The sequence below is a fragment of the Nipponia nippon genome, unplaced genomic scaffold, assembly GCF_047370975.1.
Source record: "Nipponia nippon isolate SJK-2023a ecotype South Korea unplaced genomic scaffold, ASM4737097v1 scaffold_2, whole genome shotgun sequence".
Lineage (NCBI taxonomy): Eukaryota > Metazoa > Chordata > Aves > Pelecaniformes > Threskiornithidae > Nipponia > Nipponia nippon.
In genome coordinates, this window is record NW_028262336.1 from 64,883,209 (window position 1) to 64,903,777 (window position 20,569).

The window sequence follows — 20,569 nt, forward strand, 5'->3', positions numbered from 1 at the left end:
CATCCCATTATTCATTTCTCATAGCTCATTCACTGACGTGTGTGTGAATGTAACCTTTCTAGGACTATTTAGAAAAATGTTGGCCAGGCTTCTTCCTTTCTGTAGCCACCTGGCTATTTCATGTTGCTACATAAATCTGCTTGGCCTGCTGGCCATGCTCCTGATTGCTGTTTTTGCAAATGACCAGTTCTTTTAGTACAGGGACAAATTAGTTTCAGTGGAGTTATGCTGGTTTACAGTAGCTGAGAATCTGTCCCTTGCTGTAAACCTCCGAGAGCAAAAGTAATACTTAAGAGAAGTAGTGGACTTTTTGTTCTTTGAATTAACATCGCTGAACTATAGCTGAGTGTTAAAATTATTCTTCTGGGAATGAGAGTTCTTCTGAATTCTCAGTTGGCTCTGACAAGCGTATTTAATACAAGCATTCAGAAACTTGTCTTTTATGAAAGGTTTCCAACTAGAGATTTGATTTGCCTCCAGGTACTACAAACTGTGCCAGCGTGGCTTCACCAAGGGCAAGTCCTGCCTGACCAACCTAATGGCCTTCTACGATGGAGTGACTACATCAGTGGACAAGGGAAGAGCTATGGATGTCGTCTATCTGGCCCTTGACATGGTCCCCCACAACATCCTTCTCTCTGAATTGGTGAGCTATGGATTGGATGGGTGGACTGTTTGGTGGATGAGGAATTGGTTGGATGGTCACATCCAGAGAGTAGTGGTCAAAGGCTCAATGTTCAGATGGAGATCGGTGACAAGTGGTGTCCCTCAGGGGTCTGTACTGGGACCAGTACTGTTTAATATCTTTATCAATGACAGACAGCGGGATCGAGTGCACCCTCAGCAAGTTTGCAGATGACACCAAGCTGAGCGGTGAGGTTGACAGGCCTGAGGGACCTGGACAAGCTGGAGAAATGGGCCTGTGTGAACCTCATGAAGTTCAACAAGGCCAAGTGCAGGGTCCTGCACATGGGGCAGGGCAAGCCCCAGCACCAATACAGGCTGGGGGATGAAGGGATTGAGAGCAGTCCTACAGACAAGAACTTCGGGGTACTGGTGGATGAGAAGCTGGACATGAGCCGGCAATGTATGCTCACAGCCCAGAAAGCCAACCGTACCCTGGGCTGCATCAAAAGCAGCGTGGCCAGCAGGTCGAGGGCACTGCGTCCAGCCCTGGGGTCCTCAGCACACGGACCTGTTGGAGCGGGTCCAGAGGAGGGCCACAAAAATGATCAGAGAGATGGAGCACCTCTGCTATGAGGAAAGGCTGAGAGAGCTGGGGTTGTTCAGCCTGGAGAAGAGAAGGCTCTGGGGAGACCTTACTGCAGCCTTCCAGTACTTGACGGGCGCCTATAAGAAAGATGGGGACAAACTTTTTAGCAGGGCCTGTAGTGACAGGACAAGGGATAATGGTTTTAAACTAAAAGAGGGTAGATTCAGACTAGATATAATGAAGAAATTTTTTACAATGAGGGTGGTGACACACTGGAACAGGTTGCCCAGGGCGGTGGTAGATGCCCCATCCCTGGAAACATTCAAGGTCAGGTTGGACGGGGCTCTGAGGAACCTGATGTAGTTGAAGATGTCCCTGCTCACTGCAGGGGGGGTTGGACTAGATGGCCTTTAAAGGTCCCTTCCAACCTAAACTGTTCTGTGATTCTATGATCTGTGCAGAACTAGCTTTGGCCTTGGAAATGACCGATGTGGAACTCATAGTTTCATACTAATCTCTCAAAACCATCTTTCAATAATAGTGTTTTCTAATGGTAAAATTCAAAGAAGTTGTTTGTCACGTGGAGTTTCTTATTATGCCTTCTGTCAAGAAAATACTGTGAAAATAGTTTCAGCCATCTCCATGAGCATTTGGCTCAGAATAAGTTTCCATAATTAACAAACATCATTCTTAATATGAATAATTGTATTTTTGTCACACTTTTGGCTATATTACAGAAAATTTTAAAAAATGAGCTACAACAAAGACAAGAAGTGAATGTGTAAAAAACTCCTGTGAATTTGTTAAAACTTCTCATGTGTAACATCTGCCATGTGGTTTTTGCAGCAAGTTTTTTTTGCCTCACAAATTTCCTTTGTATGTTCCCGGCAGCAATCCACCTGCAGAAGAGGGATCCCTGTTGGTGTGCAGCCAGTGTAAATGGCGTACCTCCACACCCTGCAGGACCGGCAGGCCAGCGGGGAGGCAGTGCCCGGGGCGGGTGGGAGCTCGGTCATCCTCCGGCATCAAGATGTCACAAAAGGGCCACAGAAACGATCAGAGGGATGGAGCACCTCTGCTATGAGGAAAGGCTGAAAGAGCTGGGGTTGTTCAGCCTGGAGAAGAGAAGGCTCTGGGGAGACCTTATTGCAGCCTTCCAGTACTTGAAGGGGGCCTACAGGAAAGATGGGGACAGACTTTTTAGCAAGGCCTGCTGTGACAGGACAAGGGGTAATGGTTTTAAACTAAAAGAGGGTAGATTCAGACTAGATATAAGGAAAAAAAATTTCACAATGAGGGTGGTGAAACACTGGAACAGGTTGCCCAGGGCGGTGGTAGATGCCCCATCCCTGGAAACATTCAAGGTCAGGTTGGACGGGGCTCTGAGCAACCTGATGTAGTTGAAGATGCCCCTGCCCATTGCAGGGGGGTTGGACTAGATGGCCTCTAAAGGTCCCTTCCATCCCAAAGCAGTCTACGGTTCTGTGTCGCAGCCGGGCAGCGACCTCTGAAGGAAGGAGACTCGACCGGCCTTTTCTGGCTGCTCCCCTCAGCTCAGACCCGTAGGATCCCAGCAGTAGATTCACCCCTGCAATGTTTGTGTTGCAGGATAGTGTTATAAATTAAGAAAACAACACTGAGTTTATTCAGCTGTGGAAGTGTTTCCATTTTTCATTTGACATCCCTAAGCTAATCACACTTAATATTCCCTTTTAAATTGTTTTGGATTTTGCCCTGTGTGGAGGGCTAAATTACCTCTGTTGAGTATTTCATTTCATTTCCATGGATTGTCTTGAGTTGTAACTTTTCAGGGAAGGCAGAACACCCAACTCTGAACTAAACAACATTACTGTCAGTGGAGCGAGTCCCCTCTCTGTGGTAGCAGCTGCAGGAGAGGCAGAGAGATGGCTGCTCCGCGAGGGAAGGGGAGCCGGGAGCTGGGAGCCAGGCTGGGCAGGCGCTCTGCCCTCCCCGATGGGTCAGGAGTGGACGAGGAGGTCCGAGGTCAAGCCGGGAAACGCACAGCCAGGCAAACGACTCGGAGCGGGCGGGAGGCAGCTGCAGAGCCCCGTGGTACACCCGGGGCCCTGACAGGTCCTCTCTCCCTCAGCAGCAGGGCGTTTATCCTGTGGTTATCTCCAGTAAAAGGGCTAAAAGGACAAGGAAAATACCTTTTGGGCTGTGTGAATGGCTTGTTCAGGGACAGCACGTTCAAACCTCGATCCTCCAGAGCCTCGCATGTGCTGGGTCCAGAGCCAGGAGCTGGGACCAGCCTGGGGAACGGGAGCTTTGGTACGCTGTACGCCTGCAACGTGAAGCTGTGCAGCACCCGGTGCATCTTCACGTCTCTTTTCTCTTCTCTTCTGCTCTGTGAAAGAGAAGTACTTTGAGCAGCAATGCCCTCCTCTGCCTTTATACCACTGAAAAATGGCTGTGGTAGCTGCAGACCCTCTTTGCTGCTTGAAGGCTGTCATAGGTCTGCCTGATCAATGTGTACGGGGGCTGTGGGGTCCCCAGCAGGACCAGGCTGGTAGGTGCTGTCCACGCAGCCCGTGTCAATGCTTCAGACAAGTTTTGAACCACTGTCATGCCCAATGTCCCTGCTATTGCAGGGACAGCCAGCATCCAGCCTGTCCTCAGCTCATCCTTCCTCTTTCTCATCAAGGTATGCAGCAATGGCCCCATCTGTTGTCTCTTCTGGAGTCCCAGCTTCTCCCAACCTCTTTCCTCCTAACACTGAAGCACTGACATATTCCTAGCCCAATTTTATTGCATTCATGGTCACGTTTTAAAATAATCAGGTTAATTGAGAACTATTTTGTGTTTCTTCTTCTCTGTCTTGTTCTTTTCTGGTAACACAGAGCAGGTGAGGAACATCTTTGGCAACAACGCACTGGAGTACGCAGTTAATTTATGTCAGAGGCATTATGATTTCCTCATCCGAATGCCCGCGAACATAATTATACACATACTGTCATTTCTGGATGCTGATGACCTTCAACAGCTGTCAAAAACATGCAAGAAGTTGCAGCAGGTAATGTCAGATATCGGTGCTCGTATTCAAGTTCACTGTTAAGAAACAATATGAGGTGGAACTTCGCTTCAGTCTCATTCAGTAGAACCATCCGCATTTCTGCGGTAACCAGAGGTGGAAAGCAGTACAAAACAGACCTGGGCACAGATCAGGAGCAACAGGCCAGGTCCTTCATGCTGTGGATAACCTAAACCCTCCGTCTGGCCTGCTGGATCCTTCTCGCGTTACTTTTCTCTCTGTTCACAAGAGCGGGCAACTGAGATCGTGATTAAAAAAAAAAAAAATCCTGCAAGTTTTATGCAGAATATTAATATTTGAATTTAGAATATATAAACATTTTTAAAGAGGAAAAAAAAAAAAAGAGCTTCCCACTTCTGCATCTTTTTGTATCTCCTGCCTTCTGCACATGCTGGGAGGCAATATGGATTGACCATGAGGCAATGTGCCATTTTTGTACCAGCATCTAAAACCCCTCTGAAGTTAGTCTTTACTCTTTTGGAGAGTATTTCATTTTTCTAACCGAGGCTGCTAGTTGGAATTGGGCAAAGAGCACTGTCTTTACAACTGCAGTCCGACCCCTTCTGTGCTTGTGTCCGTTTGAATCAAAATACTGTGATATTTATATATGTAACAGTAACGAGCCTCTGATAGGTATTTACATAGCTGTAGATGTGATATGCAAATGGGACATGTTCAGGAGATCGGGATGTGGCTTCATGAAGTGTAAATCATGAAATATATCTGGAAAATATTTATTTTCTAGTTATGCAGCAGTGAAGAGGTTTGGGAGAGAGTTAAACTGTTAAGAGAGAAACCAGCTCTTGGTAAGAGGAAGATGACATTTTCAGTCCTCAAGAAGCTGATGAGCTTCAGTGAAAAGCCCAAGTGGATGCGGAGAAGACAGAGCACGTTGTTTTAAGTCACTTGGAAATTACCAGATAAGGCTCAATAGGTTTCCCATTTGTTTCACATATTCTTTCTTTCAAAGGAAACAGTTATAAATAAATAATAATCACTTGAGAATTTTAAGTTTCTCCTCTCATCATTTAAGACTCAAACAGCACCACCAACTTGCAAGTCACACTTCCCGCTGATTTTTAATATTCTGTATTACTTCAGGTTTGGGAGAGAAATGAGTTTAATTTTTTTTTTTTTTCCTTTTTAAGCATGTTTTATTTTGATGTTCAATGCAATTTTGCGCATAGTCGGTGTTTTTTGTCCTGTTACCATTTCGCACCTTTCTTTGGGCCATTCAGGACTAATGCTGCAAATGGAGGCTAGCAAAGAAACCGCCTGCAGCACGAAGAGCAGTGTTGGCTTACCGCGGCTGGGGAGGTGAGCCAAGACCTCCAAAGACTCTCTGAAAACAACTTACAGACATTGGATTTTAAATTAAAAAGCAGCAGAATGTGTTTAAAAATGGAACGTGAAGTTGTCAGAACAATGTTTTGGAGTCAGATAAGCTTCTCCTTAAAACTGCGACAGGCACGAATGCAGGTTTTTTTAACTGAATATTTCTGTTCCACATCAGTTTCCCTTAACGCGATAGTTAGTGACAGACTGGAGCCCAATTCCAGTTCCGTGCACAGGGTGATTTCCATATTGCTAGATGTCGGCGACCTCAGGACTCAGTAAGAAACAGGGCAACAGACATTGAGGGAAGCTACCAAGCTGCTGAAGTTTTTTATTAAATGTAGAGCACTATATTTTGAAAGTGAGAAAACAGACGGCACCAAAGAAGTCAGCTGTGGTGTAACCAGACACAACTCCCATTCCGCAGGGATGCCCTGTCTACTTACAGCGAAGCTGAATTTGCAAAACAAAGTTACTGTTGTGGCAATAAAGCTCTCACGCCACGCTGAGTTTGCACAAAGACACGCTGCGAGCCTGCGTTTGTCTGGTGTCACCGGGAGGCGCGTAGAAGCAGGAGCAAGCGTGGAGCAGGTGGCAGCTCCTCCTTGTTGCGTGGCTACAGAAACGCTCGGATGCTGCTGGTGGTGGCCGGTACCCTCCGCCGGGCCCCTCGGGCGTGGGGGGAACCGTGCCGGTACCTGCTGAATAACAGCGCTTGTCCCAAGAGCTCCTGGAGTGGCACAGCCAAGCTGTCCGGCAGCTGGGGCTCTCGGGACGCAGCCATGGCGCAGACACCGGTGAGCGATCTCTCCACGTCCAAATCCGAATGTCCTGCGAATTCCTTCCATGTGAGCACAGAAGTCAAAGGCCGGGCTCTCTGCGCCCCCGTGCAAGAGGCTGCATTCACAAGAAAGCAAAACTAAGCGAAGAACCGGGCTGCAGGAGTCCCGGTCAGTGAGGGCACGGCAGCCTGGCCTGACAGACACGGGTGTTTAAACCCTGACAGTTTTTACTGAGTCGAGGTTTGACGTCCACTCTCTGGTAACTAAAAGAGATGGAAAATAAGAAGCCCCAAATGGAAAACTACTGCTAAATAAACTGTGTTTAGGTAATCACCCATAATGCTATCAAGAGGTACTCATAACCTAGGCGCTCGGGTGGAGGTGGGGGAGTAGCCTGAAAGCCACCCTTGGCCGAAAGACAGCAAGCTCGACCATGTGCAAAACCGCCGCTTTTCCGGCTGCTGCGGGTCCCTCTCACGGAGGGAGCGAGACCTCTCCTCCAGCCCCCCCGGGCATCCAGGCGGGTGGGAGACGCTCACGTCTGAGCAGAGCCTGGTCTGGAGAAGATCTCGGCCCTGTCCGGCTCTGCTGCAGGAGAACTTTCCTGGGAGGTCTCCTTCTCCTCGGCCCAGGCTGGGCCCGTCCTCTGAGGGGGAAGCCTGCCCCGTGCTGGCGCTACCTGACTCAGCCAGGACGCCAAGACAAAATCCTTTCTCTGCGGTCACGATAAACTTAGTAAACATGATAAACTGTAGATGGAGCTAACTCTCTCTTAAGCTTGATGTAATTTTAGTTGGCAGCTCGCTCAGGGAGCTTGATATTAAAATTCTTCTCAACTGTATTTTTATCTGCTTCTGAAGAATACCAAGTAGCACAGCATCTCACTTAATTTTTCTAGAGTAATAGATGAAAAAATTGCAGAAGATGACATCTCAAAATCATAGTCAAAATCTTTTTGCTTTTATTCTATTTAATGCTTAATATCTGGGAAAATACAATAAATAATATTTCAGTCTAGAACAATTAGATGTTATGCTTAATAATAAAATGTTCAAAGAGGATGTAAAAATAAATTAATATCTTACTATTTAACTTCAATGACAAAGCAGGTCTCAGTTTCAGACAACTGAGAAATTTTCAGCCATGAAAGACAAATGAACATGTTCTGCCCTTCCGTAAACACGCGGCTATCATTGAAACCAATGGAAAATATATACACACGCATACACATATATATATATGTGCCCGCATCAGAGGGCAGAATTTGGCCTAGATGTTACAAAATGGTAGTTTGCAGTTGACATTCATGTGCGTGTATTTTTTTAACAAATAGAACTGCAGAACATTCCTGTAGCATACATTTATCCAAATCCTGCAACCGCAACTTATATGAAACATTAGCATATAAAAAGTCATCACTGTACAACCACTTTTTTTTTAAAAGTCAGTGTCAAAACCATAAAAAACAGCTACTTTATTAAAACCAGATAGATTGTTTAAGTGCTGAGGTTTGCGTTAGCTTTCTTCTGTTTTAAGCACAAGACTCTATTGAAACAAAAAAGGCAGAAGTGGCTCAGAAAATGACGAACTCTTTAACAGCACACTTGTAGCTTTAGTAACACTTATCCGACGCTATAGTTAATTGAAAAACAACGTAAACACAATGAGGTACGGATACCAACGGACATTTCTCACAACTGTGCAAACTGTGGGCCTCCTCCTGCAACCTCTGCTGGGTCCAGAGCTTCCTCCCCGGGCCGGTCCCGCCGAGTCCGACTGCAGCTCCCGGCAGCAGCCCCTGCCGCTGCCGCGTGCAGGAAGGGGTCCTCGGGCCCTCATGTCATGCACCAAATAAATACATTTAAAGTGCCTCAGATTTCAAACTGATGCAAATCTACCTTTCATTTCTTTAGACTTGAAAAGGTGAAATAGCTTCTGAAAAGTCTCATATAAATACTCCTTTAAAACTATTAGAGGTTTTCTATTTCAAGGTAAATCTAATAAAATATTGAACTGCTTTTAAATTAGGCAAACAGTGTTTGCTCTGCTTTTTTGTAAAAAAGCAACTATATTCCTTTGCTGTAAGATGCTTTATACGCCTCCAGTCACTCTTCCCTTTATTTTACAGAAAGTAAGAGGCAGAGCTATTACAATTTTGTTGGTGCGATCGCCTGTGGAGTTCTGAAACAGCCCTATGGATTTTTTGTGATGACACTGAATCTTAAGTTCAACCCTTTTCACAAGTCTTTCCTCCAGTTTGTTTTATTCTGCTTCCTCGCTCTTCTCAGAACCACCTCCAGCTGAATTATCTGCCTCATACTTTTTATCAAGAGCATCTTCAAAGGATTTCCCACTGCAGTCATAGGTTTTACTTGTAGATCCCGTATGTGTTCGAATGCGAGCTCCTGGCTGGTATAACTGCATGGCTGGGCGATCCTAGAAGGAAGGAGATGTGGTTAACGCTCTGAGGAACCTGTGTGGGATACATACGTGGGATTTTAAAGTCAGGAATGTTTGTGAAGAAAGTAGATTTTGTGTTAAATCACTTTATGTTTCATAAGGCCCAGGAAAAAAATCGAGTGTAATGAAAATAGACTGAGTATTTAATATCTGTCTTGTTTATAACACTATTCTTGGGAGCCAAGCATTCTGAATAAATGAAGAAAGCTGTAAAAGTTAAAGATCCTATGATACATTTGATGTAAACAAGGAGAAATACTGCAGACAATTATCAAACACAGTATTACAGATGAAACTCTGAAATACGTTGCTACCTCCACTAACATCACCTAGGAAGAACGATAGCCTGTGCACTTGCAACTCTGCAGATAAATGACAAATATTACATGAAAGCATGACAAAATAAGGCAAACCAGAGAACAGTTTAGCAGCTAATAGCTAGAAAATTACCCTCAACTGAACTTGAGCAACGGATATGTGTCCACTGCTACTTCAAGTCATGAATCGTTACCACAATTTAAACATGGAATGCACAGTTTCATTATACATGTCAAAATAAAATTGCAGTTATTGCTCTGCTTCATCATGCCTTCCGTACTGAGTATGAGAGCAGGGGAATTCACCCACTGCTAACAAACAAAGTTAAGTACAATTTGAAAATGTGCAGGCTTTGTCAGTGACCCAATCATACACACGCTGATTTGATCACTAGAAAATGGAAGAAGGAGCCAGTTTACAAGGAAAAGACACCTCAAACTTGCAAATGGTGATGTTCCATAGCTTTTGAGAGCACTTTTTATTCTTGAAATTTCAATAATAAAACATACTGCTTAGAAACTCTGCTTATGAAGTCTTTTCCTAGTAAGAGTATTTGACTCTCACAAGTACCAATTTTTAATGTTATGAAGCAACCTGTTCACCAAAACCTGAGCTTTTTGACCAAAGTCTTGTGTTAAGTTTAGCAAACAAAATTAAACAGCCTATTTTAAGACAGTGGCAGAGCACTGAAATTGTCCTACATCAAACTACATTAATTTTCAAGTGCCTTCATAATTTGAAGTCATTCTGGCCTTTTGTTCTTTCATTCTTTTTTCTTATTCCCAATATGCATTTTCCCTTTTTCTTTCCTTTTCCTTCACCTTTGTCTTTTTTCCTCCACTTTTCTCTCTATCTCTTTAGACCTGATATCAAGATTCACTATTGGGCCATACAACTAGATCACTCTAGTTAGTGCTTTGTAGTGTGGTATGAAACGCGTAACATACATCTTTCTACATCACAAACAGCTGCATAAAACTAGATCTTCTGACAAGCAGTGCCCATTGGAAAGTTTACGATAAAGGGTCCAAACGGTTTTTCGTATCACAGATTCTGTACCTCGCGGTTTGCATGAAAGCTAGCACAACTGTAACTTACACCAGAAACTTCTTGTTTGCTAATTAATTCTTACAAACTTCAGAAAGAAGCTCGACCTCTGCCTAAAAACTTGTGTTGGCATTGTTAATTCTATAGGTAAGCTGGAAAACTCAGCCCCTAACGCTTATCTATATGATAAATACTCTATGGAAAAAAGTCACCACACTGCAAAATCCTTTACTGATATTGCTTAGTTTGTTTAGGGAACAAATCTAGCACTTGAAGAGTGGACTAATCCAGAGACTCAGCAAGCTACCAGAAGTGTGATGGGAGGAAATAAAAAGGAGGCGGCTTCTTAAGGCTTGACAAAAGGCCCCCAAAACCCACCATCCAGTTCCGAGGTTGCAAATATTTCACCAGATTTCAAGAGTAGTGTGGCAAGCATGAGGAAAATTGCTTTTCCCACCTTCCTGCTTCTGAACTAGCCATTTTTCTGACTGTTCTGCAGCTTGAGCCACCGGTGTATGTGGAAAGTAGCTACTGTGTATATGCAGATAAATCTCACCCAAACTGCCCAGCTGACCTTTGCATAGGCAAAAAGCGGGGCACATCAGGCTTTCTGGGTCTGCACAAGGAGACTTACTTGACACGCAGAGCGAGTCCACCTGGACTTGCTGTATCCACACTCCATACAGACTCACTCTGCCCACGACCAGTTTGCTCCTTGTCAGCCTCAGCCCACATCACAGATCAGTCACTTGGTTTGAAAGGAGAGTTTCACATGCAGAATAAATTTCTACACAAAAGATTGTTTCGGTCATCTTTTGTGGAAAATCTAGGATCAGAAGGGAGAGAGAATGAGGGTGACAAGGAGAGCCACCTCCTGAAAAGCCCCTGGCACGTCCATGAAATCAGACAGCTTGAGACAAATGATGCCTGTGTCTCTGGGAGACAAATACGGGACGGCTCTTCTGCGCACCCTGCTACAGGCCCCGCTCGCACTGGCTTTGCACCTGCTCTTTCCCTGACACTGACCATGAGGATAATTTGTCCTAACCAAACAACAGCCTCTTCGTACTGGCGGGTATACAATACTGAAGAATTTGCACATTCACACCCTCTAAATACAATGGTCTCTGAATTAGCTATTTATTTAAGTCCTTATATTTCCTCTACTGAGCAATGCCTGGCCAATCCATAATATAATTACTTTATAAGCTGGGTAATGGAAGTACATTTTTAACAGGCTAGTATGCCACAGTTTTTAAATTTCACTACAGATCAGAAGTATAACAATTTTTAATACGCTTATAAAATACAAGGCTTCCAAGAACAGCGTTCTAAAAATGCTAGGGTTGAAAGGAAGACAGAAAGTCTTCCATATACTGTAAATAAGAATGAGCAGAGACCTGTGACCTTAACTTATTTTAACTGCTGTTGTCCTCTGATAACAATAAAAAGAAGTCTGGGTTTGACTGAAAATGAAATAAAGAAATGCTTTTTTTGAAAAAGTTTCTTTATGCTGAGTTTGCAAAAGTAAAACCTGTGATCTTGAAGCATATTTAACTAATGAAAGATTATCCTAAATGAATAAAAGAACCTTATTTCTTATGCGCTCCTTTTTGGATGCCATGTCATCACACTTGTCCTCTTTACCCAGTTTGTCTACTGCCTCCACAGTGAAGCTGTAGTTGTAGTTCCCTTTCTTTCCTCTGTCTTGGTTGTATCCTTTCCCCCACTTCAGCTCTTCTTCATTCCTTCTCACAAACTTGTCAAACTCATAGTGAGCTCTATGCTTTCTGCCATCATCCAATCGATACCTTTGTCTTTCAGGTTCTTTTTCTCGAAATCTTCTCTCCAAATCTCTTTGCTCTTTGTCACTATCATTTTGTGACCTACGAGTATATATAAAAAGAAAGAAAATCCAAACAATTAACAGTAAAAAAAAAGCTGCTGAAGGCTACAATACAAAGCCTTCCTTTGAATTCAACAGTATTCACATCAATTGTATGGAAAGGCTGTTTTCTTCTCATTAAAAAGGGGTTATGTGCAATTTTGCTGAATGTCTCATCCATGTGTGTCCGGCCCCTGACTATGCATTCAGTTCAAAATAGCAGACAAAGCTTTGCAAGCAAAATCTGACTTTCGTGCAACTGTTGTGGAAGGCCCATTCTTCAACTTTTATCCCTCTTTGCAATCCCATAAATAGTTCCCCAATACTCTTCACATAAACACATGCTGCATGATTAGCTCTTGTGGCCTGGTCTTGAGGTGACTCATGTATACGAGTATTCCCTTGAATGGGAACATTCAGGGCTCGAAGGAATTGTGCACGTATGTATCAATTTGTGAAGTTTTATGACTCTAACAAAAATTATTCATCAACGTTGCAACTTGTAGAAGGCATTTGTGAAAATGAATACTTATGTTCCAGGCTTTTGTTTATTATGTCTCCAAGCAATTTAGCCTACCTTTGCATATTTTATTTAGGTGAAAGACCATTACCTTACCACAACATAATACTTAATTTCTGCTATGCTGCAATGGGTTTCTATTATAAAGACTATTAATCTGCAACATTTTGCTGCCTGTCTGATACAATTCTCAGCTCTCTTATTCACTTCATTGTTCCTGTTGAGCAAGCGGGTGCTTCTCTCATACAGCCAAACTGCAAATAATGAAGAAAGATTACAGAATAGATTGAACTTTAAAAGGAGCAAATACAGGCAGTTTCTTTTTATATATCACATCTGTATAAATACTTAAAACTGAAACAGGAAAGTTGCTTTTGACACTCTGCTCACATTTTGGGAATCAGCAGACAGAATCAGAGAGGATGGAGATTTTCTAATGGTGTAGCGATCAAATAGTGATATGCTTCTCATTTAGAATGGCTTAATATCAATAAAAGTGTATCTTTCTATATCACTTTTTTTTTTTTTAAATGACAGAACTGTGAAAATTGTCAGCCTCTGCCATGAACTTGGGCGTTAGTGGGGCTGCCAAGACAGGGGCCCCACCTCAGGAAGAGCTGGAGGTCAGCAACAAAACCTGAATGACCGGTAAGTTATTCAGCATTTTGCAAGACTGTGCTTGTGTCAGTATAACACATTCCCCAAGTGGAGGCAATGTCCCAGCTGTCACAGACACCTGAATCCATCACAATTACAGAGATACTGTACCTGTAGCATAGATACATATATATATAAAATACTATGTTAGCTCTCAAAGTGTATGTGGTTATAAGTTGTTTTGTTTCACGTTTAATATGCTATTCTAGACGCTAACTCCAAGTCCTTGCAAGGCTCAGAGCACGACCTTCCAAAAAGCCAGAAAGACACATCTGGATTTGTAGCTGCAGCATTGCCCGGTACCTGTCTCTTCCCCTGCCTGTTACTGCGGGTGAGGAAGGAATGGATGTGCCTGGAGGCAGGGAGGTGACAGGGATACAAACTCCAGTTCAAGAGCGGTTAAAGGAGCTTTCTAAAATGTGGTCACAGTGAACAGGCAGGCAAGAGTGGAAATGGCAGGGTAAGCAATTACAAAGTACAGGTAGAAGAGAAAGTTACACAGCCAGAGAAAGAGAAAGCAGAAATGAACGGAAGTAACGGGAATGGAAGCATACTTCTGTTTGGTATAGTTTCAAATCCATATGTGACCATGTACACTCGTGCACCTACTGAGGTTTTAATTTGTGGTAGAAAGCTATTGCTACTGAGCCTTTAAACATGGTTTCCAACAGGCAATTCAGTCCCCTGCATGTAGAGTTGGAAGTTAGTTTATTACTGATTTCTGAGTCAGGGACAAAGTAGTTACAACTTTAATTCTTGATCCAGCTGAAATAGCTCATAGTTTGCTACCTAATCATACACACTAATAATCATGATGAAATGAGCACTTGGAAAGACAAGGTAACACTTACTGTAGCTGCTCAGTCAAGAGGATTCTGTTTTACACCTGGAAAATCTACATTAATGCCTTATTAAACTTAACAGGATCAACAGTAAAAATGTTATATGGCACCGCCAAAGCTTAATACATAAAAAGCCTTATTAGCAAACAACTGACTTGCCCCTGCAAGTGTTTCTGTTGACCCTGTTCTGTTTCCTTTGTTGAAGAACATCAGTGAAAGAGTTGCTGAACATTTTCAATTTCCATTAGAGAATAGGAAATGGAAGTTGTCAGCATCTTTCAGGACATAATCAACATACTGAAACACAGAGCCCATGTTTGAAGTCCTTAGTCAGAGACACAAAAAGATGAATAATGCATGTAGGATATTATTGGTGAACTATTTCTTCAATTAGAACATTCAGTGGTTTTATTTTCCAGTGTCCAAAGTTTCTTTATTTTTCTATTTGCCATTAGGAGAACATTTGCAGGTCCTGCATACTTTTCATAAAAATCAAGAACCTAAGTGGACAAAGGTAAAATTTAAACTACTCAGAATAGGCACGTAGCCTGCAAGGCTCCTAGAGCACAATCCTGAACCTCCTCTAATACTGTGTATGTAATACCTTCGGTAAATGATTCAAATGCTCAAGCTTGTCCTTATGTACCAGTTGCAGATATACATGACATCTCAGATGGAGCTCTTTCACTTTGCAAGTACTTTTGAGAGCTTGGCTGAAAAACTCTACTGAAGAACAAACTATTGTTTACCTCAGCAGCATATTATTCTTAGTTATGTATCTTACACATCCTATGGGTGAATCCTGCTTGTGATGGGACACACGTGCCAAAGGACAAGAGAGAGAACCAGGTGCTGAAAACATTTGTAAGACATTTCCAGGCTACAGCAGTTATAGAACTGGGCTATACCTCGTGTTCCTACTGTAACATACGCAACACAAAAGGCAGTGGGAGACAGAAACAGCCTTCGGCACATCGACATATCTATCATAAGTCTGTCATTCACACCTTAACTATTCTGCCATTGTCCCATTTCTCAAACACATTTATCTGTTTATTGCAGCAAAAACGAAGAAAGCGTGATGGAAGAGTAAGGCATCTGAGGCAATTTAGTCTTTGACATCAGTAATGGAAGGAGGGCCTTACCTGAGCTCTTGATGGGGAGCAGGTGAAATTACAATGAAACTCTGAATGACTTTTCACGCAGAAATCCTTCCAATCTGGGATTTCAAAACATTTCACAAATAACAAAGTGCATCCACTAATACTGCCCTCAGGTCAGTAAGCTGTTACTAAACACCTTTTGCAGAAAGGACAGTGAGAGATTTGTTCACACACAGAATGAAATCAGTTCCTTGCTGACAAAACACCCAGCCAATGCACCACTTATATCATGTGTAAGCCTTCAAATGAAAACATTTAGGATCTAATTTGCAGCCTAAAAGATAAATATTACTTACTTTTCCTTAAGTTCTTTTAGTGAACCCTCCAATGATTTGGATTTTATACTCCCAGATCCAGGTGATTTATCCCATTTGTTTTCTTCAATGTCAGCTTCTTCACCTTTTTCTTTGTGCTTTTCACTGGCCAGCTCATCTCCTTTTTCAGGCTTCTTAAGAAGCTAAGAAATATTTGTTTATATTATGACGTAAAATTATTCTCCTGTGTTGTAATAGACATTTTAACAACGTATTAAATATATCAAAAACCTATTAAGATTGAAGATACTTAAATGCTAGGAATATATATTTTACGAAGTATAAAATTTAAAAAGTTAGTTAAAGAGGGCAGTTTACTTTTGCTAAGGAGTGACAATCATTAACAGGCATTAAGCTGCACACTTTTAAATATGCTGAGAATACTGGAGAAAGCACTTACCTACTCTTCTCTCCTAAGTTTTATACATAAAGATATTATTATGGTCTACGATTTCTTAGAAATCATATAACAGAGCTCAACGGTATTGCCAATAAAATAAAAAGCAGAACCTCCAAGACAAAAGGAGCAGGATTAATACTTCACTCCATGAAATGCTATATATAAAATGTGTTACACATGAACTACTTGGGACAGACTGGCATATAGAAGTAGGTGCTTAGTATAAATACACCCTGACAGAAAAACAGACTGAGGAAAAAATTATGATGTTAGCAGAAAAGATCACGTTGCATTTTCACCTTGGAGATTAAGATTTCCAAGAAGTCTGTTCCCTTCACAACAAATAACCCACACACAGCTTGAGCAGTGTCTAGCATTACAGGAATAATCTTTATAGAAGGACCAACTGTCCCAAACTATTTCTGTAACATTTCAAGAATAAGCAGAACATCTCATCAGTCTTTTCATTCCACCAGTTTTTCTGAAATGAGCACAGGTTATTCTTCTCCAATATTTAAAACTTCTATAATGTTTCTCTCGTGTAATGTTTTCCTTTTCTTTAGAAGACAGAACTAGCTTTCAAGGTCACATTGCCACAGATACGTCATAAATACTGGTGTCTTTTGGACAACCAGGTTTGTGTAATACATTTTAAAGAATAACTCCCTTTTCTTCTGAAGTTCTAGTATGTTTTTCTTTATGCCTAAATATGAAAAACCTGTAATTCAGCTGCAAAACTTACTATTTTTTACATCCAGGTGAAGCCAACTGTTGTCCAGGAAGAAAAGGAAGCGGAAAGAAGTACACAGCTCTGTGGCTTCTCCCCATGACAAGATCTGGAGTGAGTCTGTGTGCTCTTGCGTTAAGCTACAGACTCTTACACCCATTTTCCTCTTCAAAACAGCCTATCACACCTTTCCAATACCACAAAATTTAGTTCAGATGAATAGTTTTTATCTATGTCATCTTACACAAATAAGGTTTCAAATGCCCAGACATAATAGCACAAAATAAACCCACCTAAGTGAAGGCATTAAAAGCACATCTATTGGGATTGTTATAAGGCAGCACAGCCTGAAATTAGCAAGACTTTGTTATAACTTGGTTAAAGCACACTATTAAAATAAAACAGTTCTGAGCATAAACACAAAAAAATGTTAGCACATATGGCTAGATGAAGATTTACATGACAAAAGTGTTAAAGCCATATTTGCAATAATCTTCCAACACATTAGCACAGAACAGTTTGGTTCCGTCAGGTTATGTCGGCATAGAATGTGGCAGTGTTGTACAAAGATATCCAAGTCACCTGCCAAAACTGCATCAGCACGTCATTGTACCTAAGGTGATCAGTCACACTTTCCAACAACGCTACTTAGTCAAAGCCTGACATTACTTCCCCTTCCAGTCAAAACTGGTTTGGTATCTCCACACCGTACTGTAGTACACTGCATAAACAGTGTGAGATACCAAAGGAACTTCTGGATAACTTCAAGAGAAAAATACGCTTTTTTTTTCATTACGGTACCTTGATCCTTATTTCTTTTTCGGAAATCTTCTTTTGCTTCTCCACTTCTTTTCTTTTACGTCTTTCTTCTTCTCTGCGCTTCCTTTTCTCTTCCTCCCGCAAACGTTTCTTCTCCAATTCTCTCCGCCTTCGTTCTTCTCTTTTCTCTTCTCGTATTCTCTGAAGAGTTCAAAATGATTAATAGTAAATTGTCCAACGGAAAACCATGTGAAACATAAATGTTGAACTTCAGGCAAAAGTCTGAACGTACCTGCTTTTCTAATTTTCTATTTTTAATATATTCCAAAAGGGGTGTTGTTCTTCTAGCTAAAACACAAAAAATTTGTGATAGTGTTCAACTCCTAAAATATGTACTCATTTCTTTACTTCAGTACTAACCCCTTTTTTCTAGCTTTATGTGCAAGGGAGCTAAGTAATTAATAAACCTATTTATTTTACATATTTTTGAAGGCATTCCCATCATTCCGTTTTAGAAACACTTTGTTGTTTTTTTGCTGTTAGGGTTAGAGGCAACAGAGATAGGTTGCATGATTATTTAATGTTTAATTAAAAATTGTAGCTTTTCAGTTCAGAGAATGGCTTTTTTCTCCTGCTCATCAAATGGTTATTTACCAAAAAGGAAAGAAATCTGTTCAGAATCTACTCCTACAATTTAATTTTGTACATCAAAACCTAGCTATATTGCTGTTCATATAGTCCACATTACTGTAATCTCACATAGCACTTTTCAATCCCAGATTTCAAAGTACATCATGAAGGAAACATTTTCATTCTCATATAACATTTCCATTTAACTACCATTTACCATTCATCTCTCCATTGGAAAACAGGAGGAGTAAGAGATAAGTGGTTTGTCCCAGGTTACACACCAAAATATCAACAGATTCAATAAAACTCTGGCTTCCCAAATAACAAATAAAATGCCTCATTTACTGGATCACACAGCCATTCTTATGTTACAGACCTGTCTCCACACTCCTGAAATCTAGCCTAAGCCACCTGCCTGAACCATCCCCAAATTCTACAAACACTTGGAGAACATCATAAAATTCTATATCAGGTATAGCATTCATGACTGGCGGCATTGAATTCGTGTACTTATAGATGTGAGTAATTACAACAAATTTTGTCAGTCTTAGATGTCCCAGGATGGAGCTACAGAAAATGTTTACTACTAGCAATTGCTCTACATTTATATATAGGACTCTTCCTCAAACCAGAAGAAAATCTTACTATTGGAACGCATGACAGGATTTGGAAGAAAAAAAAAGGAAAAAAAAGGGGGGTGAATAAAAACAGTTTTCATCAACTTTGAAATGGCATAGCAAAATCTAGACACAATTTATATCCCAAAAACATTTGAATGTTTTTGTCTTGAAAGTGTGAATATCCTGGGGGCAACCCATTCGTTAATGATAAAACCTTGTTACGCAGTTATGAATGAGAAGGCTTGATAGGATTCAGTATTTATTTTTAGCAAATATCACTGGTCAAAAGCAACAACCAACAATGATTGTTGAGATCTTCCTCCCTCTGTCCCTAGATTCCCCATGCTACCCCCCCCACCTGCCCGTAATTTTTGACAAATTTTAGGTCCCCAGCACCCTCCCTACCAGTCTCTCAGATCTGCAGTTCTGCCTCTCTTCTCTCTCCAGCTCCCTTAAGTTCCCCTGTCTGAGCAGTGCCCACCTCTGGGGACTTTTACATGCTGAAAATGATCACAAATTCTAACTGGAGGGTCTGGGGAAAGGACGAGCTGCACTGAGAGTCCAGAACTTGAACCTAGTCATGACTAAGGCTGCGATGCAAGAGGTTACATCAGAAACTATAACTTGAAGTTCAAGGGAGAGAGTCAATTTGATGAGTACTATCAAGAGGAGGGCAAAAAAGAACGTTTATCAAACCTGAATCTTACCCATCTTATTTATGGGCCTTACTGCAAATAAAAATCTAGGAAGCTTTTCTTAACAAACATATTTAAGAAATTTTAAAAGAAAATAAGTTACAAAATGAAGACCTGTGTCAGCAATAGCTTTTATATTTTATCTTGCTCTCTACAAACAAGCCAGAAGAATGAGCTTACCTTCATGTTGTTGTTACAGAGAAAATCTGTTTTATATCTCTCTGTCACACTGAAACTGATGAGCTAATGCACCTGACGTGATACATAAAACATGTTGGTTTGCGGTAACACTACCTGGAGAAATGCTGAGAATGTGAGGCCCAATTCTGCCAACAAAGTCCTGGGCACGTCTTTCATTGACTTCAGTAGGCCTAACACCTTTGAAACTGGACATGCAACTAAACCCTTGCATAATTTTGCTATAAACATGCTATCCACTGAAGTCATCTTTGTTTTTATATTGATAACAATGGTCACAGTTTTGAATAGCAGAAAAAATAAAGCAACTAATTTGATTTCCTGTGATTTAACAGAAACAATACATTAGAACTCCTAATGTAAAGCTGCCTTCAGCCAATATTGTTACTCAGAAATCTGCAACTCTCCAGATTAATCATTTTCATTGATAGAATATTTTTAAGTTAATAAATCTTTCATTAAATTGTAAACTTTCTGTAAATTGTAAACTTAGAAAATTCTGACTGCACTTACTCTGCTGTCAAATACTAGGGAAGATTTGGGGTAAATAAAAATTGTTGGGGAACTTCCCTATCTAGAAAAGCAACAAACAAGTTTCATTGATAACAGAATTATCTGAATGTCCATACTTCTAACATTTCCATTTCCTCTAAAATGTTTAAGTTCCAAATCTCTCCAGTCAACTATTAATTTATGCATATGAAGAATAATTAATGTCACTACAGAACTGTTTGTCACAGGCAGGGACAAACAGACAAACAGCAGTAACAAGTGATAGGATGAGAGGAAATGGCCTCAAGTTGCACCAGGGGAGGTTTAGATTGGATATTAGGACAAATTTCTTCACCGAAAGGGTTGTCAAGCTTTGCAACAGGCTGCCCAGGGAAGTGGTTGAGTCCCCATCCCTGGAGGTATTTAAAAGACGGGTAGATGTGGTACTTAGGGACATGGT

At 41.4% G+C, this 20,569-nt stretch overlaps 1 protein-coding gene across 7 annotated transcripts in view; it reads right to left on the reverse strand.

Annotated features, from left to right (window-relative positions):
- Positions 1-5,961: 5,961 nt before the first annotated feature.
- UPF3A (UPF3A regulator of nonsense mediated mRNA decay) overlaps positions 5,962-20,569 on the reverse strand; it is a 28,469-nt gene continuing 13,861 nt past the window's right edge. Inside the window, exons 6-11 of one of the 7 annotated variants that reach the window (XR_015704693.1) lie at positions 17,767-17,822; positions 17,517-17,675; positions 15,571-15,731; positions 11,855-12,093; positions 10,842-11,033; positions 8,677-8,818 (exon numbers count right to left, since the gene is read on the reverse strand). Coding sequence is in view for 4 of the 7 variants with exons in the window: in XM_087757262.1 (XP_087613388.1) it covers positions 8,645-8,818; positions 11,799-12,093; positions 15,571-15,731; positions 17,517-17,675; positions 17,767-17,822 (845 nt within the window). In the remaining 3 variants the exon portion in view is untranslated. Of the gene's footprint in view, positions 8,856-10,841; positions 11,034-11,798; positions 12,094-15,570; positions 15,732-17,516; positions 17,676-17,766; positions 17,823-20,569 lie in introns of all 7 variants that reach the window. The other 6 variants (XR_015704694.1, XR_015704695.1, XM_087757262.1 and 3 more) reach the window with 6 other exon arrangements.